The sequence below is a fragment of the Sminthopsis crassicaudata genome, chromosome 4 (genome assembly GCF_048593235.1).
Source record: "Sminthopsis crassicaudata isolate SCR6 chromosome 4, ASM4859323v1, whole genome shotgun sequence".
In the NCBI taxonomy this organism is placed as follows: domain Eukaryota; kingdom Metazoa; phylum Chordata; class Mammalia; order Dasyuromorphia; family Dasyuridae; genus Sminthopsis; species Sminthopsis crassicaudata.
The window spans coordinates 384089967-384117891 of NC_133620.1; the positions used below are offsets into that span (position 1 = coordinate 384089967).

A 27925-nucleotide genomic window follows, 5' to 3' on the forward strand; every position below is an offset into this window, starting at 1 on the left:
GAATTCAGTTCCTCATTAAGAAAGGTCATTCGGACAGGAACAAATAATGACAAATGTTGGAGGGGATGTGGGGAAATTGGGACACTAATACATTGTTGGTGGAGTTGTGAAAGAATCCAGCCATTCTGGAGAGCAATCTGGAATTATGCCCAAAAAGTTATCAAACTGTGCATACCCTTTGACCCAGCAGCGCTACTACTGGGATTATATCCCAAAGAAATACTAAAGAGCGGAAAGAGACATATATGTGCCAAAATGTTTGTGGCAGCTCTTTTTGTTGTAGCTAGAAACTGGAAGATGAATGGATGTCCATCAGTTGGAGAATGGTTGGGTAAATTGTGGTATATGAAGGTTATGGAATATTATTGCTCGGTAAGAAATGACCAGCAGGAGGAATATAGAGAGGCCTGGAGAGACTTAAATCAACTGATGCTGAGTGAAATGAGCAGAACCAGAAGATCACTGTACACTTCAACAACAATACTGTATGGGGATGTATTCTGATGGAAGTGGAAATCTTCAACATAAAGAAGATCCAACTCACTTCCAGTTGATCAATGATGGACAGGGGTAGCTGCACCCAGAGAAGAAACACTGGGAGGGGAATGAAAATTGTTAGCACTAATATCTGTCTGCCCAGGTTGCATGTACCTTCGGATTCTAATGTTTATTGTGCAACAAGAAAATGATATTCGCACACATGTATTGTACCTAGACTATATTGTAACACATGTAAAATGTATGGTATTGCCTGTCGTCGGGGGGAGGGAATAGAGGGAGGGGGGGGTAAATTGGAAAAATGAATACAAGGGATAATATTATAAAATATATATATATATATATATATATATAAAATAAAAAAAAATGTTAAAAAAAAAAAAAAAAAAAAGAAAGGTCATTCGTCTTTTGTATCAAACCATTTGTTAGTACAGTCCTAAATTTGCTTCTTTGCAACTTCTGCTTACTTCTACTCATTGCTTCTGGTTTTGTCCATTGTAGCCAGGCAGAACAACTGTAGTTTCCTTTCCTCAAGATGGCCTTTTAAATACTTGAAGACAGCTACCATTGCCCAAATTTCATTTTCTTTAGGATAAGGATCAGTAGTGCTGGTATGAGCTTGAGGCTCTTTATTATCCTGCTTGTCCTCCTTTAGACATTCTTTTTAGCTTATTATATCCTTCCTAAAATATTTCACATAGAACTATGTGTTCAACTCTGCCTAGACCAGAAAGATCAGGCATATGGCTCCTGAGTGACATGTGGCCTATATCATTTCTGAGTATATCTCAAATCAGATTAGAATGTAATAATGCCTACTGTGTCCACTGTGCTACAAAACTGTGCATCCTTGTGGTCCAGCATTATTATTACTGGGTCAGTATCTCAAGGAAATCATAGAGGAGCGAAAAGCACACACATGTACAAAAATGTTTGTAGTAGCTCTTTGTGTAGTGGCAAATAACTGGAAAATGAGTAGATACCCATCAGCTAGGGAATGGTATGTGAAGATAATGGAATATTGTTGTTCTATAAAAAATTATGAACAAGCTCATTTTAGAAAAGCCTGGAAAGAGTTATATGAACTAATGTTGAACAAAACAAGTAGAACCAGGAATGCATTGTATGCAGTGATAGTAAGACTGTACGATGATCAATTATGAAAGACTTGGTTCTTAACAGTTCAGTGATCCACAGCAATCCCAATAAACTTTGGATGGAAAACACCATCTGCATTCAGAGAACAAAATATGGAGACTGAATATAAATCTGCACATACTATGTTCACTATTTTTTACCTCTTTTTTGTCTTCTGTTTTTTTCTCATCTTTTGTTGTGATTTTTCTCTCCCAACATAATTCATAAGAAAACATTTTTTTAATGAATGTACATGAGTAACCAAATTTTTTTTTTAAAATAATAGAATATTTTCCTGTTTTTAATATCTTGAAGTAGTAGTAATAATACTTATTTATATATGTATATGTAAACATATGTGGTTTTCTAAGTCAATAAAAGTTAATAAAAATATAATTTTTGGAAGATAGGGATTAGTTGCTAAAGGGATCAGGAAAGGCTTCTTCTAAGAGGAGGTAGTTGAGCTAAATTATGAAGGGAACTATTCTTGTGAAAGAGAAGTGAGGAAGAAATCCATTCTAGGTATGAGAGACAACCTGTGCAAAGGCACAACGGTGGAGATGCCATATTTTTTATGAATAGAGGAACATTGAGTGGAACCATTTGGCTAAAGTATAGTTTGTGAAAAGCAGTTTCCACCCTGGAAAAGTAAGCCAGACTTGGATTATAAAGGGCTAACTTCTAAGCAAAATAGTTTGTATTAATCCTAGAAGCAATAGGGAGCCATAAAAAGATTTTTGAAGAGAGCTATTATAGCAGGAGAAGAAAGTAATTTAGATTAAAAGGGTCTGAAAGTGAATGAGAAGCAAGGAAGTGGAGCAAAGAAGTATATTTGTTTTTTTGTTTGTTTTTAGAAACAATCTTTGGTTGTGATTGGTTGTGAAAAGATGGAGACATTTTGGATAACATTTAAGGGAATTGTAGGATTAAGGAAAGGTTTGGGAATCTTTGTTCTAAGATGCAGGAAACCTGAATGTGTTTCTAAGCAGCAGTGGTAAAAGCAATGGATAAGAAGAAATTGAAGATTAGCCAAAGAAAGGGAATGGTTACCAATTTTGTATCGATATTGGGAAGACACCATTTAATTCTTTTATTTTAATCTACATGTTAAAATTTGCTTTGTAGTTACGGAGTGTTGCTGTGGGAACTGCTTACAGGAGAAGTTCCCTATCGTGGCATTGATGGCCTTGCTGTGGCTTATGGAGTAGCTGTCAATAAGCTCACTTTACCAATTCCATCTACCTGTCCTGAGCCATTTGCTAAACTAATGAAAGGTATTTCTTTGCAGCTTCTGTGTCTTGTGTATTTGTGGGTACAATGAAAATAGCTCATTAGATTTTGTTGTTGTTAGGAAATCTGTGGTTTAGATTTAGTTTAATGGTAGTAAGCATATAGCAATTATTTTCTACTTTTTGATACAAAATATAATATCTTTAGGAAACTATCCTTTAAAAAATCTAGCCATATCATTGATTGTTATATAAAAATATTTTATTGATAAATCTAGATAAATTAGACATAGAATTCTAATACAATATGGATATACTCAAATCTATAATTTAAATTTCTCCTAAGGATCAAAAAACTGCTTTAAAATCTCAACAATCTTAGCATAATGTAGGTCATTTGATCCTTTCCCTTTTTGTAATTACCTAACACTTTTTAGCCAGGGACCTGTTAAGTGATTTATTTCTTAAAGATTTCCTTCATGGTTGTAGAACTTCCATTTTTTTGTTTGGGTTCATACAACATTATTTGTATCATAGTGACTTGGATGGTTAAATTTCAAAAATTAGTTTTATGGCATGAAAGTCCTCTATCTTTCAATAAATTATAGTAACATCACTACCAAATAGCACTGTGCAAAATTAATTATTTTTGTTTTAGGCAGGAAATTATCAAATGGGTTAGTATTGATAGCAATATTAGTGATTCAGTATTACATTGAAAACATTTTAGTTAAATTGGTAATTAAGCCTTCAGTTCTGAAATATCAGAGTAATCTTGTAAATAAACTGAATTTTTTCAAACTATGGAATTTATGTCATTCTGATTTATTCTAGAATGCTGGGAGCAAGATCCACACATCCGGCCGTCATTTGCTTTAATTCTTGAACAGCTGACTGCCATTGAAGGGGCAGTTATGACTGAAATGCCTCAAGAGTCCTTCCATTCTATGCAAGATGACTGGAAACTAGAAATTCAGCAAATGTTTGATGAATTGAGAACTAAGGAAAAGGTAAGTAGAATCAATTTTCTGATAATGGAATATATGTTTTAAATTTCTAAGAAAATAACAAACTGATAACTTTCATTAATTTTGACACACAATAATCCTAGAAAATTTTATTGATAATTGTTTTCATGCAAAATATCTTTACCCAGTACATGTTAATTTTGAAATGCAATGTGATTAATCAATATATGGTATGGAAGAAAAATAAACACAATAGAAGATAAGAAATTAAAAGAACAAAGAAAAGACATTGGGGAAGTTAGCTTTAGTCTAATTTCTCAATCAGAATAGATGTTTAAGTGGGGAAATAGCATAAAATTTATAATGTTTTAATATAAATGCTGGCTTGTGTTATTCTTTATTAATTTTTTGTTGAAATTTTGGTTGATCTTGGTTTTTTTGGGGGGTATCACCTTCGTGTTCCAATCTTTCTTCCCTCTCTCTCTCTCTGTCCCTCTCTCTCCTTCCCTGACTCCTTCCTCTCCTCATTTCTGCAAAGAAAAATGCAGGATGACATGATTATTCTTTTCAGGACTATGTTAAATAATTGGGATTTTTAAAAGCAAGAAAATGAAGTTGATTTTCCCATTATATTTATGCATTCCATGGATCAGTATTTATTGGTTGTTCCTCTAGTTAAGTGAGTTCAAAGCTGTATTTATGACAGACATAGTAGGACACATCTATGGTCCCTGCTATTGGGAAGGTAAGACTGATGGAAATCCTGAGCTTGGCAGCTCTGAGCTTCAGTGAGCTAGGCTAATTGGATGTGCAGTATTAAGTTTGGCATTACTATGGTGAACCTGCAGGAGAGGAGGTGGTATGAAAAAATTAACTCTGTGTTGGAAACAGAGGTCAATGGTCCCATAACAGTCATGATAGCACTTACTAGGTCCATGAGTGGCCCTTGTACTTTCATCTCAATGAAATGAAGAAACTCAAATTTTACCACCCCCCAAAAAAAGGCCAGTATGTTAAGAAGTCTCTGATTTATATATTAGTATAAAATCTAGACCACAGAACAGTAGGAAATTTATTTCATCTTGTGATATTAAATTTTTTTTCTTTTGGTCCAGGTCTGTGATTATTCATTTTAGGAAATTGATGAGGAAATTTTTTACCAATGTGTATTTGCAACAGTTATGCTACTAAGTAGTTTTAAAGAATGGTTCCAAATTTAGATGCAAACTACATACACATATTATGTTTTCTTGAACCTTTACTCCTAATAGGACCTAATCCTCCAAGCTGAGTATTAAAAGAAACCCCTGTTCTAGTCCAAACAAACTTCCTTATGTCCTTGAACTTTTCAACTAAGATTCCTTTTACTTGTTCTTTGTAACTAAAACCAGTTCTATTTTAAGGACCTCATCTCTTGGATTTCATTCCATTGGATCCCTAAACCCTTCCACCCACCCTGACCACGAGGGATAAGGAGGGAAGGAGTACATTGTCCCTTGTGCTCCATTGTTGCTTCCAGAGCCTGCCACCATTCTTCATTGATTTTTCTTCTTTTGTTTATGCTTTCTCCCTCCATCCATGCCATTCACTGAATTCAACTAGTTCTTCTGACTGGGGAAGCATATTTTTCTTTGCCCACCTACTCCTCTCTACCATATCTCCTGTCATCCTTCTGGGAGGATACAGTGTTGATGTTGCTGACCCTTCTTATCCTGAGCTAACAATTCTCTAGTATCTTCTGCATCTTCTTTTTGTTGGATATTGATCCAGTGATACTGGAAGTCTGTTGTAAATACCAATAGGCAGAAATAAGGAAGACATCAGATGTGGGGACCGGACTGGGTGATGACATCTTCAGAAGAAATGGAGGAGTTGGGAGGAGAAGATGGTTGAGGAAACTTATATGATGAATTTGGCTTTAGACATGTTGAATTTAAGATGTTTATGAGACATCTAAATCAAAATAGATAAGCACCAGTCAATTAGAAATTTGAGAAGTTGGAGAAAGAGGAAGGCTGATTATGTAGATATGAAAGTTTTCTCTTTAGCATTGATGTTAAGTAGTGAGATGACTGAGGCAATGCAAAAAGAGCAAAGAAAGAGGGCCAGGGATCAAGCCCTAGGTTTTATACACAAGTATTAAGGGCAGGATATAATTAATAATCCTTGCAGGGAAACTAAGAAAAAGTGGCTAGACAGGTAAGAAAGCTGGGGAAAGACTGTGTCACAAAAATCCAGGGAGTTATTCAGAAGAGGGTGGTCAATAGTATCAAAAGCTAAAGACGGTCAGAAAATAACAATTTAGGGGAAAATAGTCATTGGATTTAGCAGTAAAGACATCATAGGGGTCATTGGAGAGAATGGCCAGACCACAGATACTTTAGAGGTTACTGATGGATGAGAAAGTAGAGACACTGTTTATTGACAGCTTTTACTAAGAATTTGTCTGTGAAAACAAACAAATGATTAGACATATCTTTTGAGAAAAAATTAAACAGTCAAATTTAGATATGTCTTCTCTTTTTTTTTTTTTAGATTTTTTTGATAGTTGTGTATTTTTGCCTTTTACTTTACTTTTGAGCTGTTATATGAAACTAAAATAGTTTTTTTGCAAGCTTCTGAATTTATTTTGTAGTTTTACAGTACTTTTACCAGTTTGAACATTTTAATTTTTTGATGGAATAAAAAGCATCATATATGTCTTGTTCATCTGTTTAAGATAAAAGACATCAGACTTAGAATTAATGGTCAGCAACTTGGCTCTTTTTTTGTGTGTTAAGTAAACTCTAGGACTCTATAGATACTGGTTCCTCCTGGGATTCTTGGCTTCTTATCTGTGTGTGTCTGTCTTTGTGCATGCGGGCATGCACCTGTGTTTGATCCACTGTGAGAAATAATGTTACTGTTAATGATTAACATCTGTTGCCAGGAACCTGGATTTTCCATTACTAGAATGACTAGTACCAAGCAGTTAAATAAATATTACTACTGGTAATCTGACCAACTAAAAGAATTAATTCTCTGTGTGCTTTTTAATATGAAACTATTCAAAAAGGCCTTAATACTCATGGAGGTTTTTTTTTTTTTTTTTTGATGTTGTTGTTGTTAATTTCTTTTTGAATGTTTAAAATCCCATTAGAGGAAAAAACTTTCCCCCTTGCTTTTTCGTTTGATCTTTTATTTTCTCTTAAACAGTTTTTAAAAAGCAACTTTTCCCCATAGAACCTTTCATTTCAAGAAAATAAACTTTTTCTGCTTCCTCTTACCTATCTGGCCTTTCTCATAACAGAGGCTCATATTTTTGAGAGGACATTGTCTATGCTCAGGACTAAAAAAATATTACTCTTAATCACCAACTATGATCAAAAAGAAAAGCAAAATCCAGTCCTTTCGGTACCTAATTCTATTATATTGCATTTAATTTAATACTAATATATTGAAAAAAATACTGCTAGTCAATGACTATTGGTATAGGGAACTTCCAGATGAAGAAACTCCCTCTACTAATATAAGGTGGAGAGAAAAGAGAGAAAGGAGAGAAAATGCTAAGTTAAATTAGGTAACTGAAGAAAAATCATCGAAGTGTAAGTAAGCTAGAATAAAACTCATATGCACTAACTAGGGGAAGCTGAATTGAAAGAAAATGAACAGGTTGGATTGTAAAATATTTTTAAAGGAGTAAATTTAATTTATAAGAAGGGGTCAACATTTTCCAGTGTTATTAAGTAGATATCTTAACTTGAATTCATACATTCTAAAGATGAATAGTATTTTATGCCCAGAAGTCATTTGAATAAAGCTAGTGTGCTTCAAAGCATTTTAAATAAATTTGCTCTTCTGCCCTGCATTCTTATTTATATTATCTCTTGGTAAATCCCTTTCTCCATACTTTCCTCTTTTGTTATTGAAAAAGTAAACTTTTAGCAAAGGTAGAGTTAGTTGGATCTAAATTAGGGAAAAAATTTTGTACTGATATGCTACCATACCTATAGTAAGATTTATCTTTATTTTATTTATTTTTTGGTAGGAGCAGGGTTTTTTAGGATTTTTTCTTTGAAGATTTGGAATTAAATTTCCATTTGAATCTATTTACAAATACTTTCTGGACCAGGAATTTTGGGGACATTAATGTAATTTGACTTATTCCAGCCTCAGTGAATCTAACTTTTGCAATATGGTTCTTCACAAATTCAATCTTAAATGGAGAAGGGGTCGAGGGTGAAGAAGAGGGGCATATTTAAATGTGACCTGTTTTTATGTAATGAGAAACTATAATACAAAGTGTATTTACATTTATGACTAATATTTTATCTGGAAAGATAGCTGTGGTTACTCAAAAAGAACTTTTTTTTTCCCCCTGAGGCAGTTGAGGTTGTGATTTACCCAGAGCCATAAAGCCAGGAAAGTGTTAAGTATCTGAGAACAGATTTGAACTCAGGTCTTCTTGACTCCAGGGCTGGTGCTCTATCCACTGCGCCATCTAGCTGCCATCTAGCTGCACTTCTTTCCCTCCCTCCCCCCAAGAACTTTTAATAGACTATTTTAAGATGAAATGTGGCTGGCATCTATATAAATGGACTTCTTTCTTTCTCTGCCAATGCTTGATTTAATAGTGGGATAATCTAGAAAAGAAAGTAAAATGGTATATAGCACTAAGGAGAGAGCTAAAGACCAAAACACAATGCAAAAGTTTAGAGAATGAATGTTGTTTAAAATTATAGAATTACTTAGGTATGATGTTGAATTAATTAGTAAAGTAAAATGCTCTGTGAATTTTTAGTTCATACTTGTTCTTTTTTTTTTTTTAAACAGCATTAATTTTAATAAATTATAAAGCATTTTCATGAAATTGTATTTTTAAATTTCTTAACCTATGAAGATTTGGAAAGAAGGTGAATTTTTGAACATTTGTTCCCTTACATATGAAATATGATGTACTATAATGTTTGATCAGGCTTATCATATTTTAGTTTTAAGTTTCTTTTCTCTGTGAGGAGTTCTGTGAAGATCAATTCAAATTGCTAACAATTAAGAAAGTCTGTTTAGTCCAATGTATCTGTAAAGATTCCTTTTGTAATGTGAATAATTTCCTAAATTTATCTGTTTTTCAAGTTTGAATTTTTCCTTATTGGGCTTTTAAAAAATGGAACCTACTGAAATGTGTTGGAATTTGTCACTCGCATGAGAGGGGCCAAGTCAAGAGCATTTGTACATATTAGAGAAATGCAAAGAGCAAGACTGAGCCTGTGCAGAGGCATTTGGGTTTAGGCTAAGTTAATAATTATGTACAGAAAAAGTCTTAGTACTGACTTTCCTACCTACAAAAAGATCTGCCCTTTGAAGACTGAAATAACTATATAATTGTGGGGAGGGAAAAAATGTTTCCACATTTCACTTTTGCATGGGAATCTTAGCTTTTTGGTAGAAATAGTAACTTATTTGTATAAATTTTAAAAATCAGAAATGTGATTCCCTCCAAAAAACAATTCAATTTTCTGTTTATATATAGATACATATACATATCTACATATGCACATATTTTTTGTCTTGTTTTAGGAACTGCGATCGCGTGAAGAGGAGCTAACTAGAGCAGCTCTTCAGCAGAAGTCTCAGGAAGAATTGTTAAAAAGACGTGAGCAACAACTAGCTGAACGAGAGATTGATGTTTTAGAACGAGAACTTAATATTTTGATATTCCAATTAAATCAAGAGAAGCCAAATGTAAAAAAGAGGAAAGGAAAATTTAAGAGAAGCCGTTTAAAACTGAAAGATGGACATCGGATTAGTTTACCCTCAGGTGTGATTTTGATTTTGATAAAGATAAGTCTTGTCTGAAATTTATCATGTATTGGCATAAAAATGCTCTTGATCTTTGTTCCAGTTTTAACATTTAAGTTATCTAAACAATTTTGTGAATCTTTGTCTTTTAAATCTTATTACATAGAGACCAAAGATGGTTTAAAATACAAGTTGGGATATATTTTCTTACCTCTTCCATGTGATCACAACGAACCATTCATATGGTCATAAGAGGCAACCATAAAGATACAATTATATTGTCTTTCTGTGTAGTTAATGGTACCTGTGTGTGATATGTCAGATCCACTGAATCCCAGAGTTGGAAAAGCTTTCAAGGACCATCTAGTCCAATTTATACCTCTTTAGCATCTCAGCAAATTGCCTTCAGTAGTTGCTTGTTGGTTAATTGCTGCATTCAGAATCATTAAAATTTTACAGAAATACTGTTCTATCTTGATGTGAATTCTTTTGGTAGGTGTCAGTGTGTGGTGCAGTAAATTGATGGATCTGGAATTAGAGGGCCTAGGTTTGACTATTGGATCTCCCACTCTCACCAGCCTTTAGTCATAGCAACAGGTACATCAAGTTTCTCTTGCTTTCTCTTTCTTCATGAAGAGGTTTGGAGAGACTGTGCAGATGACTGCCCCAGGAATCAGCAAGGCAAACAAGGCACCTTGATCTCTCCTGCTCCTGATTGTTTTTGAGTATGACTTTCTTGGGTCTCACAGATCACGTTTCCATTTGCCAGGAGGCTAAACTTCAAGGGAAGATCTTGAATATTCTCTTTGTCTGTCCCAAAAAACTTCCATCTAACTTCTGATATTACTTTAACCACTTCTCTCCATCACTCTTACTCACTTGCTCCTGAATGAGGCTGCAGAGAATCATTACAGCAAACAGAAATTCTGATCTTCCCTAATCACTTCTTTATCCCACTCTTCAGACCTTCTTGTCTCTCCTTGAGTTTTCCAGTCATTCCCTTTCACTCTCTCACTAAGATTTTGTAAACCCTCTGTAATCTGGTGTCTGACTTCATCATCTAACTGTAATTGCTCTCTTTGGAATAACTAGTGATTTTGTAATTGCCCTGTGTAAGGGTCTTTTCTTAATTATCATTCTTGATTTCTCCATAGCACCTGACACTGTAGATCATTTCTCTGGTTACTCTTTCCTTTCTCTTAACTCTTTTTATTTGATTGTTCCTTCTCATTTCTTTTCTTCATCTTTTCACATACTCTGGCTATTGGTATTCCCTAAGTTTCTACTTTTGCCTTTTTTTTTTTTTTTTTTTTTGCTTTCCAATATAACTATGAGATAAACACCTCAGCTCCTGTGGGTTCAGTTATTATTCAGCCTTTGACTCTCTCCTGAGTCCCATATTGACAACTGCCTTTTTGAGTTCTTGAATTAGATGTCAAATCTGTCATTTGATCAGTCTGTCCCATAGGTATAATAAATACAATATATCCAAACCAGAGTACCTTCTATACATACATGTTGGCAAAGTGGAACAAAAGCAGTGGATTTGAAGTCACGGAACTGAGTTTCAAATCCTCCATCTGCCACTTACTGCCCTGATAACTTTAAACAAGATGCCTAAAATTCTAAAATGAGGGGATTGCCCAGGATGGCCTTTGATGTAGATTCTACAGCTTTGTATTTGGCTGTTGTTCCCACAGTGGATGCTCTAACCCCCATTTCTACTTCTAGGCTTCCATGCCTTCCCACAAAATGTAGCTCAAATTCCACCTTCTGCAGGAGGTCTTACCTCATCCCCCTTGCTTCTAGTAACTTCCCCTTTCCAGTGATCTACCATTTACTCATACTGCTGGTATGTATAGTTATTTATATGCTGTCTCCTCCCTTAGAATGTAAACTATTCTTAGCTTTCTTTGTGTCCTCAATGCTTTGCACTGTGCTTGTTATATAATAAGTGCATAATAAATATTTGCTAGCCGGATGACTGAAAAGATGAGATCTTTTACCTCCTTGACCTTGGGGCCTTCTTCTGTAATGTGTCTAAAAATATTTAGTAGGAATATCTCAAAAGCAGATATGTTTTCTTTGCAACATACATGTTGGCAAAGTAGAACAAAAGCAGTGGATTTGAAGTCACGGAACTGAGTTTCAAATCCTCCATCTGCCACTTACTGCCCTGATAACTTTAAACAAGATGCCTAAAATTCTAAAATGAGGGGATTGCCCAGGATGGCCTTTGATGTCCCTTTCATTTCAAAGTCTAGAAGCCCTTTGGGGAAACTTATTTTAAAACCATTTTATTAAAAAAAAAAAAAAGGTGAAAATGTACCAACCCAAGTCTCTATAATGCTCTCTCTATGAAATATCACTCAGTATATACTTGCTTTCTTCTTAAAGCACACCTTGGCTTACATCCAGAGAAGATAAAGACAGACTTAAATTCATACCAGAGTGATTTCATTCCAGCATCATACTTCATGAGTCTTTTTTTCTTCCTTATCTGAGAAAAGGAGACATTTTTGGTCAAAAAATTAAATCAGGATATCAGATATTAACATGCAATTTGGCTCTTGAAAAAAGACTCCTAATTGAACTATAATTAAAAATCTAAAAATAACTCCAGCATGGTATAATGGAGAGTAAATTTGTAATCAGAGGACCCAACTTCAAATCCTGCCTCTTGATTCCCCTTTGTGATCATAAGCAAGTGACTTTGCCTCAGTTTCTATATTTGTAAATGGAGAAGGATAGAGACTTCTGGCTCTTGATCTGTGCTGCCTTTTTTCTCTGAAGGAAAGAGTAAATTTATTGTATCATAAAATCCAATATTGTTATATACTGGTCCACAAGATGGTGCTAGCTTGTTATGAAATCTATTGTCCTCATCTGTCTTCCTCTCTCCTACTCCCCCACAAATAGAACAGATGATGGCAGTTTGTATGGAATGCCTAAAAAGTTTAATAGGTAAATAATAAGATGATTTATCTTTTTAAAAGGTTTAAATGTCTTGAAAACTAAAGAGAATGAGGCATAGATTGAATGACTTGCCTAAGTTCACATTGATATTTAATGATAGGCATGATTTAAACCCAAATACTAGCACTTTGGAACATCAGTGCACTTTATCATAAAAGGTTAATCTATGTCATCTGAAGGGAAGAACTTTGATCCAAAGATTTAAATTCTGATTCTAGAAAATAAAGCACTCAGGAGAGGTTATAATTTTTAGCAAAAATGACATGATTTGTTTGCTTGTTTTTAACAATACTTGGAAATCTTTGGAGAAAAAGATACTCTGCTTTTATTAGAAATTAGCCAATTTTTTTTTTTTTTTTGCCTCATTAACTCTGTCTTTACAGTTTGTCAGACTTATATTTAATACTTCCTAACAGCCATATTTTTTTGGTCATGTAATAGAATGCAACAACATGCTTTTCTTCTCTTAAAGAACTTAAAACTATTTTCCTCTCATATCTTGTTGTACAATATTTATGCCATTGTACTATGAACTAGTTGCCTTATAAATTATTTTTATTAATTCCCTCATTCTACATACAACTAATTTTTATAGGCAAAATCAAGTGCTATAAATTACGTTCAAAAGTTTTTTGTTTTTTTTTAGGAAAGTGCTATAGATTATGTTATATGTCATTTTCCAAACTGTCTTTTAAAACAAACAAAAAAACAAAAAAACTTTATTTATATGCCAAAAGAATCATTTCTATACCTGAAATGGAAATTCAGCATTGTTTACTTTTTTATCCCACAGATTTCCAGCATAAAATAACAGTTCAGGCTTCCCCAAATTTGGACAAACGAAGAAGTTTAAACAGTAACAGTTCTAGCCCACCAAGTAGTCCAACAATAATTCCTCGTCTTCGAGCTATACAGCGTAAGTTGGAGACTTCTTCCCTCCTCTTCTCACTATTACATAAATAAATTCAATCTATTATGATACTTATTTTGCATTATTTTTATTAATTATTTTTGATTATTTTCATTAATAAAAAGTGTTTAGAATTTTGAAAATAAGTTGGGAGGGGGCAACTAGGTGGCGCAGTGGATAGAGCACCAGCCCTGAATTCAGGAGGACTGGAGTTCAAATTTGGCCTCAGACACTTAACACTTTCTAGCTGTGTAACCCTGGGCAAGTCATTTAACCTCAATTGCCTGGCGGGAGGGAGGCAAAGAAATGAAAAGTTGGTTTGGGCTTCCTGGGAATCACAGAATATCAGAGCCAGCAGGCAGCAGAGGTCAATTAGTCACCAACCCATATCTAAATTGAAATCTTCTTTATAATACACCTAACAAGTGTCCATCTGGCATTTACTTCAAGACCTCTAATGAAGGGAAGTTGCTACTACCTCAGGAAATTGTTCTTTTTTGGGATATCTGTCACATTTTTGGAATTCAAAGTTAATTTTTTTTTTTTTTTTTTTTTTTTTTGGTTTCAATACAGTTTCTTAAATACCATAAGAAGAAAAAAACCACAAAAGCACATAGCTTTAGATATTTAGATGAATACTATAAACTTATAATCATCTGACTGGGAAAATGAAGATTTTGAAGTAGAATGAAGAGTTTTTAATACTAGAAGCTAAGTATCAGCAGTAGAAGCTAAGATCAGCATACTAGTCATAGTTCGATTTGTATATGTATAAAATGCATGTACACGTATATATATATATATATATATTTGTATGTATGTATCTATCTATATAGATAAATATATACATATCTTTATGCATAAACACAGTGTCCCAAAAGTCTTAGTGCAATTTTGTGCTTTAAAAATCTGCATGGAAATTAATATGCTGTGACAGATAATATTTACCCAGATATAATGCTTACTCCAAGAATAAATACTTTATGAAAATAATCAACCTTTCCAGGATTTTGATGCTTGCTGTTATTTCCTGCTTCAATTATATTAGTATAGATGATATCAGAGACAAGAAAATTATTTTAAAATTATCTGTTATATTTTCACATTGTCTTGGTAGTATTTACATTCTCTTTCCCCTTTGCTCTTCTCCTCTAATTGCCCCCCTCCACTCCTATTCTCCCTTTCTCCCTTTCCTTTTCTTCTCCCCAGGGGGGAAAAAAAATTGTCTAACAAGAAATAATGTTCATCTACCTTTGCTTGTGCTAAGCCAAGTATCAAATTAGGTGCTAGATGAAAATCTACTAGAATTTTAAAAAAAAAGTTATGTTTCTTCCAAAGGTGATTGACTTCAAATCAGAAAAATAATCTTAAATCCTGGTAAATTCTGTTTCATGTATATACCTGTTTTAGTAGTTATCATATGTATAGACATAAGACACTTAGGGCAGTGATTTGTGATCTCACATTATTTTTGACAGAAAGCGTATTTCTTCTAAATAATTAGGCTTTATTGAGGGTGATATATCCATTGGCCTAGAGTGGAATAGTAAACAGAGCTGATTTAGAAAATTCCTTGGAGGATATGAGCAATTGAGTTATTCTTCATTATGCTCTATCTCCTCTTTTTTTAAATTTACTCTGGACTGTCAGTCCTTTGAGGCACATTGAATTTAACATGTTTATTAAGAAATTTTAGTCAGGGGACAATCATAGTTTTATTAATAACATAAGAGGATCAAGCTCTTCCAGGGAATGTATGATAAAAACTTTTTGAGGTGGCCCTAATGGGAAGGATCCTTGTACTCCACTTCTTATAGCTTCCGCCATAAGGTTTTAGCAAGTGGGAACTTTCCCTTCAAAAAGCACAGTTTAGTCACATGAGTTTCCTCATTACCTACTGTAATTCTTTTAATTTCTTTTCCTTCTCTTATTGCTGAAGCTAATATTTCTAATACAATATTAAATAGTAATAGTGATAGTAAGCAACCTTTTTCCAGCCCTGATCTTGCTGGGAATGGTTCTAGTTTATCTCCATTACATATGATGCTTACTGATGGTTTTAAATAGATGCTACTGATCATTTTAAGGAAAAGTCCATTTATTTCTATACTCTCTAGTGTTTTTAATAGGAATGGGCGTTGAATTTTATCAAATGCCTTTTCTATATTTATTGAGATAATCACCCATAGCTTCTTTTTTATATCCTCACAATAAAGCCAAATTATACCTATGCCCTCTAAATATACCCCTAACAATGTTACAGTTCTCAAGAGTTAAATATGTCATCTTCCCATATAGAGATGTAAACATTTTAACTTTTAAAAAACATTGTTTTTTTTTTTTTCTTCCCTTTTTAACCGTTTTATGCTTCTCTTGAGCTCTGTTTTTAAAGATCAAATTTTCTGTTCAGCTCTTGTCTTTTTATCAAAAAATAAAAGAAAATTTCCTCTTTCATTGAGTGTCCATCTTTCCTTCTGAAAGTTAATGCTTAATTTTGCTGGATAGTTGATTCTGGGCTGCAGTCCAAGTTCCTTTGCCCTCCAGAATATCATATTCCAGGCCCTTTGATCCTTTAAAGTGGAAGCTGTTACATGCTGGGTAATCATGATTATGGCTCCTTGATATTTGAATTGTTTTTTTGTAACTGCTTGCATTATTTTCTCCTTGATCTGATAATTCTGGAATTTAGCTACAATGTTCATTGGAGTTTTCATTTTGGATGCTTTCAGGAGGTGTGGGTAGATTCTTTCAATAGCTGTTTTACTCTCTAGTTTTAGAACATCAGAGAAGTTTCCCTTGATAATTTTTTGAAATATTTTTAGGCTCTTTTTTTCCTCATGGTTTTCAGGTAGTCCATTAAGTCTTAGACTGACTCTCCTGGATATATTTTCTAGGTTATTTGTTTTGTCCGATGACATATTTTACATTTTCTTCTATATTTTCAATTTTTTGGTTTGTTTGACTGATTCTTGATGTCTCTTTGAGTCATTCCCTTCCATTTGTTCAATTTTAATTTTTAGTGACTGTTTTCTTCACTTGGCTTTTTTATCTCCTTTGACATTTGGTCAATTGGATTTTTAAATGAGTTCTTTTATTCATTGGCTATTTTTTTCCATTCAGAGATTCTGTTTTTCAAGGAGTTGTTTTTCTTTTTCCATTTTGTCAAAATTATTCTTTAAGGAGTGGTTTTCTTCAGTTATTATCTGTTTCCTTTTCCAGAGCTCTCATTTTCTTTTTCCATTTTTCTTCCAAATCTCTTTTAAGATGCTTTTGGAATTCTTCCAAGAGGGCCCTGTGAGATGGGGACCAACTTAGATCAGTCTTTGAGGCTTAATCTGTTGATGTTTTGCCTTTAGTGTCCTCAGGTCTGTTCTTCCCTGTCTCCATAAAAGCTATCTGTGGTCTTTTTGTTTTTCGTGCTTATTTTTAAAAGTTGAAGTTTGATCTTAGTGCAAAGATGAGATTGTCCCAAGATTCCTCTATAAGAGATAGCAGCTTCATATTGTCATGGGGCTGCCTCTGTTAGATGGGTGTGGAATATTATGCTGGACTTCAGAGGCTCAGTTGCATTCTGTAGTTGCATTGGAGGTCTCACAGCTAGTCTGCTGATCCACTGTCCTGAACCAGGACAGAGTAGCCAGCACTGCTGCCTTTTGTCTATGAGGCTCCCACTAGATTCCCCCAGCACATGGAAGCTTACCTACCCTGCCTCTCCCTTCCCTTCCCTTCCCTGCCCGATTGAGAAAGACTTTTCCTGAAGTTTTTCCAAAACATCTTTTACTGGAAATTTGTGAGTTCTGTCCTCCAAACCCCGTTCAGAAGCTTGATCTAGGATTTATATACGAGAAGCCAATAAGAACTCAAACACCTGTCTACTCTCTGCCATTTTGACTTCACGCCTATCATATTTTTGTGTTGCCTACTGAACCTCCATATTAACTGGAGTCTGTGCAGGTTTGCCTTTAAAACTGGCAATACTGCATCATCTTTATTCCTCCAAAAAACCATTTTACCAACTTGAATAGCCATCATCAACAAGCTTTTATTAAGCATCTCCTATTTGGAATATACAGTACCAAAAGAGACAATCTATACCCTCTCAAACCTTACTGGGCTTCTACTAGGGCTGATGTGAGGATGATAGGAGAAGATATGATAAGCACATAGGTACATAAATTCAGGATGTATGTATGTGGCTTTAATAAGTGTAAACTGCATTAGATTTTGGGGATTTCTCTTTCTTGGTATCCAGTTCTAAATAAACTTTTTTCATCATACACTTCATGAAATACATGTATATATAGTTCTAATGTGATTTTATATACATCTTCTCATTGGATTCTTATCACAGCATTATGATGCAAATATCTTCCCCATTTTCATATATAAATACTAAGGTTCTTAAAGGTTAAATGACTTGCCCACTGTTATTTATTTGGTATCAGAGGTAGGATTCAAATCTTCATTTCCCTCACTCCCAGTGTTTAACAGTAACATAACATGGTGATTTTGTTTTATTTCTGTGACTCTATGTTTCATGAAGCCAGGAGTCACTTCCCTAGCAGTTAACAGTGATCTAAAGATAGTAAGAGTTTAATCTGTTCTTGTTGATTGTCCATCCTGTATTCATGGTGGGAGCCAGAAGTTCTATATCTAGTTAGGAAAAAAAATTAGCAATAAGATGAAAATTAAATGAAGTGAATTTTGTCTCTGAAACTTTTTTTTTTTTTTACTTTCCTTTGGGTATTCCAGAATTCCAAAGGTTTCAGTTATTATACCTGTATACATGGCATATATTTGTTTACTTACATTTGTGAACACATACACACAAGTATTTATATAGCATTTACTATGTGCCAGGTACTATGCTAAGTATTTGAGGTGCAAAAGGAGAAAAACAACTAAATCTTCTCTTTAAAGACATTACAGTCTAATGTGGGGAGACCAAATAGGTACATCTAAGATGCATATGGAGCTCTATTTGGTAGCAATGCCAAATTGAATCTTATATATTTATTTATTAAGTATATAATAATAGTAACAATTTTTCCCTAGTGATTGCAAAATCAGATGTAAGTACTTCTCATGACCGGAGAAACAGTATATATGTGTACCAGCAAGATGTAGATATCACAAGTGAATATGTACTTTCCTGTGAGGGAATGAAAAAAGGCAAGACATAATTAAATTATAAAGGGTATTTTTTTTTTTTTTTTTGTGACTTAATTTTTTTTAAAATTATAGTTAAACTGCTGGTGAAGACTGAGCATTTAAATATAAACTTTAATGTGAAGTTCTCTAATTCAACTTTGAAAGAAACTTTAATGTCACAAATTGGACATCTTAGTATCTCACTGAAATTATTTTACTAAATAAAATAAAAATTAAATGCTTAGTTAGATTTTCTTTATTCATATAAAAAATGGAAAATCATGTATGTCACCGTATGTGAAAATAAGTCCAGATCTACTTTCTTCTTAATTTACATCTTTACTAATTATTTTATTCATTCTGTTGCTACATTTTTATTAATTGAAAAAAAGCATTTTGTGATAGCTTTGGGTGAAGTAAATCATTTCCTAGAAGGTATTTAAACCCTTTTGATAAGCATCTAAGTAAGAAGATGCTACTGGAGATTTGGTTTCTTAAATTTATTTGATTACTTTAACAAAGCAATGAAGAGATTTGTGATTGATTTTTCTCTGTATATAGTCACCTCAGATGAAAGCAATAGAACCTGGGGCAAAAGTACTGCTTGTCGCCAAGAAGAATTTGAAGATGTGAAGAGAAACTTCAAAAAGAAGGGTTGTACGTGGGGACCAAGTTCAATTCAAACAAAAGAACGTACTGACTGCAAAGAAAGGTATTTTAGTTTATTACTGATTTTTACATTTTGTAATATGATTAGTATCATTGCCTTTAGAGCTGATTTTATCTGATCATTCAGTTAGTAGGTCTTGCCTTTAAGAAGATTTAAATTTTCATCATGAGTGTTTATTTTCATCTTTTTTTTTTTGCTTACTCATTTTGATATTATGTGGATTATTACATTGATCATTCTTTGTTAGCCATTTTTAAAAATTGATAGCCTGATTAGATTTTATTCTTTTGCTCTTCAAAATTAAAACTTAACATTATTCTTTAATCACTTTCTCCATGGCCTAACTGGATTTTACTCTGTTACTAAACTAATTTGTATTATTCTGTCATGTCAGAAAAAAACATATTTATTTTTCAGAGTAAGACCCCTTTCAGATGGCAATAATCCTTGGTCAACAATCTTAATGAAAAACCAGAAAACTGTGCCTTTAGCTTCATTATTTGTGGACCAACAAGGTAAATGTACTTTTAATGGTTCTAGATTCAGAACTTGGTGTTTGTGTTAGACTGAGCTTTTTAAATGTTTTTTTACTTTTGTGTTGGGAAGAATATATATATATATATTTTTTGGGGGAAGGGAGTATTTAATTGGTATAGCATGTAATCTCTTCTGTCTTTAGAGAATTTTCCCATTCCCCCCTTCCCCCTTGTTAGTTCATCTTCTTAGGAAGGAACTTCATGGTATATATATTAGAATTCATTGTTTTATTAGGTTGGGATTCAATACTAAAATAAGAGTCTCTGTCACTTTATTTTTTTATTATGGATCCATTCATTTTATTGCATTTGTAGCTTGAATTCTCCATTGTAACTCAGAACTAACTTATTTTAAAAGATATTCAAGGTTATTACATTGGGAAATGGAGGTGATGTAAAAACAAAAAAAAAAAAATCTTAATTTTTTTTAAAGGTACTCCCCTTCTCCCTCTCCTCCTATATTTGAACCTATGCTTCTAATTTAGGTATCTCTCCAGAACAGAAACTTTTCCCAGATGGACTGGACAACAAAAGACCAAAGCAAATGAAAGTGACGAATCAGGCCTATGTTGATCTACCTCTTTGGAAAGATGATCAGGGAGATAACACTATAGAACCTGAAAGCTTTGAAGAGGGAACCTCTGCAAGTTCTGCAGCCAGCACTCCCCAAATGACTCCCACAAATAGTCTTAGCAGAACAACCCCCAAAAAGAAAACTGAATCTGCATTATATGGGTGTGCTGCATTATTGGCTTCTATAGCTTTGGGACTGGATATTAGGGAACTAAATAAGGCACAACCTCCTGATGAATTGTTGCCCAAAGAGGATAAGAAGAAACGTGATAAAATATTTCAGCGTGCTTCTAAATTACGAAGAAGTTCCAGTCCTACTAGAACACAATCTAAAAGAGAAGATATTAATATCCCATCATTAAGCCCATCATCAAACACTGTGAACCTCCTGTCCATGCCTTCCATCTCCACAAAATGTTTGCTACACTCAGACAGTGAAGACACATTTGTGGGTACTTGTGGTAGAGACAGTCCCATTATAGGAGTTTCCCCTGTAATTCAGGGAAGTAACTGTGAGCCTGCTGCAATTTCAGGAGTTGTGACTGATCACAGCTTGTCAAAGAATGTGCCTTCCTTTCCTTTCACAAAGCAAGTATCTGGAAATGTGCCAAATAATGCTTCATCAGAAATGAGGGCATCACGTCACAGACGGACTGTATCTGATGGAAATGCTTTTCAGACTTCAGGTAAATCATTTAAAATATGCAAAGATATAAAATAAAACCTATCTTACATGATAAAAATTAGTTATTCAGGGATACTCCGATGCCTTAGCTAGAGTTTCCTACTCCGGGTCCAGTTCCTTTTCTCCCTAAAATACACTTGTACTGTTCCTTACAGAGAGAACTAATTTAGCCATCTGATAATGAGGGGCTGTGGGAGCAGCAAATGGGCACTGGTTGTAGAGTCAGGAAATCCTGGGCTCACATCTTACTTCTCATGTATCCTGGTTCTGTGATCCTGAGAACGCTACTACCTCTCATTAACCTTGGCAACTCTGTAAGACTTAAAGCTGCAGAATAGTTGCCAGTTGCCAGTCTTTATTAGTAAAGGCAATTTACTTTATTAGTAAAGGCAAATCCCTTCTCAATACTTCCCCATATCAGATATATCAACACAGCTAGCAAGCAGTTCAACAGGATATATGGCCACAGCTAACCCCCATTAATTTCACTAATAACTATAATTAGGCTATAATATATAAGATTGTTTTCTGTTATTGGTTGATATAGTGATAGTCTGAAAATTAGACTTGAGTAGTTAAGAGTGGTATATCAATACTTTCAAGGACCAAGATCCTCCTCCCTGTCATAGTCCTTTCTACCAGTGAATATTCTGATTTCCATATTGACTTTTCTCAGAGCACCAAATGGTTCATATTCAGGTACTTTTGAAAAGTTAGTAAAGCTCTTACTTACAAAACTCTTAGAGCATTAATAGAATAGTAAAATAAATTTACATATTTGAATGAAAGAATGACCATGGAAAAATTCATTTCAATAAAGTACCTATTGTGTGGAAGTCATATAGAATCCTGTTTAAATCCATAAGGAACTAGATTATCTTACAACAAAAGAAAAGTAATCAGCATTTGCCAGCCAAGTGTGAATCACTGAAAAATAATATTATGCTCAGGTGATGCCAATGTTTGAAACCTACAACTGTCCCAGAGTCAATCACAGAGAAAGAAAATTTGCTTATTTTCAGCTTGTATAATCATAGCTGCTTTTAAAAATTAATTTCAGAATAATAAATAGATACTTTTAAAATAAAAATTTACTTTAAAAACTATGATTTTTTTAATAATGCTAATATTTTGAAATATTTTTGGTTCAGTATCACTACATTTTCCAATGCTGTATAACAAACTGTCAGCCATTTGATCTTCAAGCAAAATACTCAGTGTCCCAGTGTGTATGAGATGGTAGTTTTCTGGTGTTTGCCCATCATTTTTCTATTAGACTCACTTTCAAATGACTACTTAGTTGATCTAGTCATTATGGTTATTTTATACAGTGACTTTTTAAAAATAGAAACCAAAATTCCTCTAATTGCCTCTTGTCTTGTCATTTTCATAGTTACTTGTTCAACCAATGGAGCCTCAGAACTGCCAATTCTTCAAGTTTCTGGAATGCTGCACTTTCCATCTGTTCATCAGAGAAATCTGCCAAGTGAGGTCCTACTTGAAAAACAAAGTGCTGTCAGTATCATACCCAGACCTCGCCCTTCTTCTCTGAGAAGTCGATTGAATTCTCAGCAACTTCTTCCAGAAAGTGCAAAGCCTCCTCCTACTGAGACTGACTCTTTAAAAGGTAATCCAGGACCAAGTGCTGACTGTCTACTTAGTACCAAGGAAAGAACTAAATTCCATGTACCCTCACTATTGGACATTGATGTGGAAGGTCAAAACAGGGATTACACTGTGCCTCTATGCAGAATGAAGAGCAAAACGAATCGGCCGTCTATATATGAACTGGAGAAAGAATTTCTGTCTTAATTTTAAGTGCCTTATGCTTTTAAAAGCATTCTGTTTTTAATGAGAATGACTTAAAATCATGTGTCTACCTTCTAATGTTTCATGCTGCTGTATTTTCAAAAGCTGTGGCCATGTTACCAAAACAGTAGTAGATATCTTGACTTTTGGGAAAATATAACTATTGTTGTTAGCTTGCCTCTATTGTCTTTTCACTGGAACCACACCTAGTAACTTGAAATGCACAAAAGTGTAAACCTAGAAATGCACAATGATGTAAAAGTTTTATGCTGGATAGAGTCTTTCTTGATCAGTCTTACCTTTTAGGATTGTTTTCTCTTTTTCTCCCTCTTTATTCCCAGTCACAAAAAGGAAAAAAGACAAACTTTCTAAAAATTATAATGCCTTGAACTATTTTCTCCCCTTTCTTCAAAAAAAGAATAAAGTGATATAAATTTTTAATTGTGAATGTTGTGATGCAAAAACCCACTAGAATATCAAAATCTTTCAGGTGAGTCCCTCTAATTTGATCTCTTTTCAGCAACTTCCAAGCTTAGAGATTACCTAGAATACTGAGAGATTAGGCGATACACTGGAGTTGCCCAACCAAGATGAAGCAGAGGTGCAAACCCATATATTCTAGGCTTTGAAGGTGACTGTCTCTAATTCCACAATGCCTTGTTAACATTGACTAATTTCGAAGATGGGTGAATGAAATTAATGTGATAAACTACCTAATTTTAACATTGTGATTGTCAAGCAGATAATGTAGTAACATACCACTGTTTTGAGTAAATCTTACTGAATATGCCTCATTAGAGGCATTTAGAATTTATGAGGAACCTAATATATCTGAATGATGTCTGAATGACTATCTTATACCCACTAAAAAAAGATTTTTCAGTTGGCTTTTCCCTTGATGAAAGAGCATTCTAAAATTCTTTCATAAAATAAAAATGACTATCTTATTTGGTATCTGAAAACGCACAACTCTTATTCTCTAGAACTATTTTTGGTAAAAGTAAACTGAATATAAATGAAACTTTATTTCAAAGGTAAAAATTTAAGCAATGGCAAAATTACCCAGCATCATAAATCAGATAGAATTCATTATTTAAATAAACACATTTCAAGATCAGAGATCAGCTCTTGAAACTTAAATATTTTACAAAATTAATTGATATTTCAGGTACTCTTGAATATTTGTTTAAAAGACAAAAACAAATAGAAATTACTCAGGAATGGGAATATAGAATGTGTTCCTGAGTACAATTAAGAATTTCATGGATTATTGATTTGTTAAAAATTATAATTCTATTTGGATGATGGTGCTCTTGTTATGATCACTTCTTTCTAAGAAAATGTATTTTGTGAACTGTCACCTCTGTTTACTACTATCAATTTGAAAGCACACTTATTTTTTTAATTGCCATAAATTTTTAAAAGTAATATTGTTTAGTTTTTTTCTTTAAATTTCTACTCCAGTTAAATAGGCACATTTTACTAAGCTGAAATTTTAGTGGTTGAAAATTAAAATTTCAGGTTTGAAGTGCATAGATAAACAGTTTTTAAAAAAAGAAATGGTAGCTTAAATTATAAAGCTATATCTTTTGAATATATTTTCTAATGTTTTTGGTACTACAAACAGAATATAAAAGAATTATATTACTATGTACATTTTATCCTGAGGGAAACAATCTCTAGGTTAACAGTGAAGTCTCAGGTACTTTAATTCATTATTATTTTTATTATATCATTGTTCACTGTATACTTAAGTTTCAGTTTTTGGCAATTTGTTGAATTATGAGTGCTAGATTTTGATTTTTATAAATACATCACACCAACACTGTTGGCCACTTAGTTTTCAACCATTAGTGTATGTAACAGACAAAATTGCAGGAAATGCCTAAAATAATGATTTTATGCAAAAAACCACCACTTAAATTACTTACCTATAATTTTAGTTCTACAAAAACAACAAATGTTTGCATTGTATTCCCTTATAATGTTTCCTTTTCTAACCATACATCCTTTACACTCTTTAGTAGCTTCTCTAGGCCAGTTTTCCTTCTGATGAACTGAGATATGAAAATGTATTATAAATAAAGGCAATTATCTATCGAAGAATGGATTTATGCCACTACACAGATATTGAGGTAGGGAAGTGGGGGAGATGATCAAGATCTGTTGTAAATTTGTGATTTCTTTTAATGTGTTGCTGTCTGTAGCATAATATAGTTGTATTTATTTTCATGTAGATTGAATAGTCTTACTAGGATAAAAGATAAATTAAGGCGATCACTGTTAGTAAATGATATAAGGTGCTTATACTGCAGAAATTTAAGGTTATCTACTTGATATGCTGTTTTACAAAGCCTTATGACTGAAAGATGTTTACATATGTTGTATTTTTTTAAAAAATAAATTTTTTTTAAATAGTCTGCTGCTCAGTGGCTTTGGCTTTCTGTGAATGCTTAAATCAAGAATTCTGTGATACTTCATTTTGTAGTCAGTGATAAAAATAACTTTCAAAAGATAAATATCAGTCCTGTTGATAAATAAAATGCCTCAAAATACACATGTAAATTATGGTGAATGTTGCAACTTTTATCTTGGCCCATAGTTGGTACTTGACAAATGCTTTTTTAACTAAGACACAAGCTCTGGGCAAGTTACCAAGCTAAAACTCAGGCATTTCATGGATCATGTACCTTCTGTCTGAAGACCAGCTGAGACAGATTCAGAGAGGAGAAGGTTGCCACTAGGTGGGTATTTGTATTTTTTGCTTTTGACTACAATGACTCATTTAAAATTTCTCCACCCTGGACTATTTGAAATCTTGTTATATTTTGCATAAATGTCTTTTAAATAGCATTATGTTTTAATACAGGGCAAAATTGTTACATCTTTGAGCTCTTCTGGAAGGCAGTTTACAACAAAAAGCAGCTTTTCTCCCAGAGCCAAGTTGAAATTGATAAAGTATCTATTTGATGAGTTCATTTAAATAATTTTAGAATTACCAACAAATTTCAAGCAGTATACAATAGCTACTAATCCGTGTTTAGAAGATGAAATATGAAATAGCTAAAAATATGCCTGATACAGTTCTCATCTTTTTGGGAACAGAAGGGAGCGTATCCTAGGGTTTCCTATATCAAACTACAGAGTAATTAATCTATAATTTAAGAGATGCAGAAAGTTTTTATTTTGCTGCTGTTTGGGCATGGTTAGTTGGATTATTAATAACAAATTGTACCTTAAATTTAGTTCATTTTTCTCTTTACATATTTCTTTATTAAATATTTATGTTTATCTGAAAGTGTTTTTTTTTTTTTTTTTTAGGGAGTGGGGATTCTCTTTGTAATTTTGTCACAGTGTAATAAAAAGTTCTGAGTTTACCTTTATTCCTTATGAAAATCTTAGGATGCATGTAAAGACCAAGCCCCTACCACTTCCATGATAGCTTAATTAATAATTAAGTCATAGAAACTAAGCCTCAGTAAATGCTTTTCTTTTTTTTTTAAAGAAATGGCCTTGCAAGCACAGTTCATATGATTATCTAGTATATTAGGATGACTAATATTTTATTATAAATTTATAGAATGTTAGAATGCCCTGTGCTAAGGATCAAAGCGAGGATGAGTAGTAATCTCTACTGGCTGAAAAGTGGTCTTAGATTTAAAGCTGGGAAGAACTTTAGCAATAATGTAGTTCAACCCTCCCTTTACAGTTGAATAAACTGAGGCACAGAGAGTACATGACTTGTCCATGAGTTCATTCAAATAGCATCACATGAAATGGAAGTACCAAACGATTTCACCATACCCTTAAGTATCAGGCTATTTAGTTGTAAGAGTGACTTAGGGAATAGAGATTAGAACTATTTAGGAGCCAAGACTGGAACCAAGAATTATCAACCAGGAGATTATCATAATAGTTTCAGTAACTAGAGATAGGAATTCTAATTGGAATTTTTGCATCTGAAATGGCAAGGATATCTTAAGGGCTTCCAGTTAAAATAGTCTTAGGAAAGGGCTTAAGCCAAGTTCCCTTCTATGTACTCTAGTAAAGATCTAAAAAGGTACCAAATTGAATAATAATTTAAAAAATTTAAGGATGCCTCTAGGAAAGCCAAAATGAACTTAGGTAAAGAGGTAAGAAGCCTTCTATCCAGAGAGATCACAGGGGCAACTGAGACCTTCAGCATTTTGCTGCAGAAGCTCCAAAGAATCAAGAAGCCAACATTGACCAAGATGCTACAGAGGGATCCAAAAACCAGCCGTCTTTAAACATTAAGGAAAATGGAAAATAATGTACTTTTTGCAATTAGTGCACATGCATTTCTGCAGAGGCACAATTTTACCTACAGATGATCAGGAGCTTTTTATGTGATAATTAACAGTGAATATTTTCAATTATGGCTTTGCAAAAGAACATAGAAATTTTTTTCCTAATCCTTTCAGTACTTGCGTAAATTGGTCTTCAGCATATCCTCTTGCAGAATCTGTACTCAGAAGCATTTCTAGTATTGTAGATCCTAACATATTTGTGCTTTTCACTAGATCTTGAGATGACTAAATGAAAAGTTGTATACAATTCCAATACCACCCTCCCCGCCCCACTCCCATCACCAGGAATATATTTCTTGCCTAAAGATGAAAACCAGTCTTTCAACCTTATCCATTGCCTTTGCAATGGCAGATGGTTGCTGTATTTGCCATGCTCTTCCCTTTAGAAACAAAGTAAGGGCCCTACAATTTCATCACAGTTGTGAAAAAGACCTTTTTCACCTGAAAATCTGAAAGAGGTTTCACTTCATTAGTATGTCTAAAGCAATTTGGCCCATATAGTGGATTGTCAGAGTGAATTTAAAAAGGTAGAATCCTATAATATGCTGGCTATAAGAAATATAGTTGAAGCAGAAATACACAGATCAAAAATGAACTGAAGTTAAAAAAAGACACAAAAATCTATTAAAAAGAGATAATTAGGGGGATTACATTTTGCTAAATGGTACAACAGACAA

General features: G+C 33.6%; 1 protein-coding gene across 2 annotated transcripts in view; it reads left to right on the forward strand.

Moving 5' to 3' along the window:
• MAP3K21 (mitogen-activated protein kinase kinase kinase 21) overlaps positions 1-25337 on the forward strand; it is a 59831-nt gene extending 34494 nt beyond the window's left edge. The window contains exons 3-10 of one of the 2 annotated variants that reach the window (XM_074262418.1): positions 2761-2909; positions 3699-3874; positions 9389-9629; positions 13380-13502; positions 19209-19359; positions 19735-19832; positions 20339-21112; positions 22505-25337. In XM_074262418.1, coding sequence (XP_074118519.1) covers positions 2761-2909; positions 3699-3874; positions 9389-9629; positions 13380-13502; positions 19209-19359; positions 19735-19832; positions 20339-21112; positions 22505-22923 — 2131 coding nt within the window. In that variant the 3' untranslated portion in view covers positions 22924-25337. The remainder of the gene's footprint in view (positions 1-2760; positions 2910-3698; positions 3875-9388; positions 9630-13379; positions 13503-19208; positions 19360-19734; positions 19833-20338; positions 21113-22504) is intronic. The other variant, XM_074262419.1, reaches the window with a different exon arrangement.
• The last annotated feature ends 2588 nt before the right edge of the window (positions 25338-27925 follow it).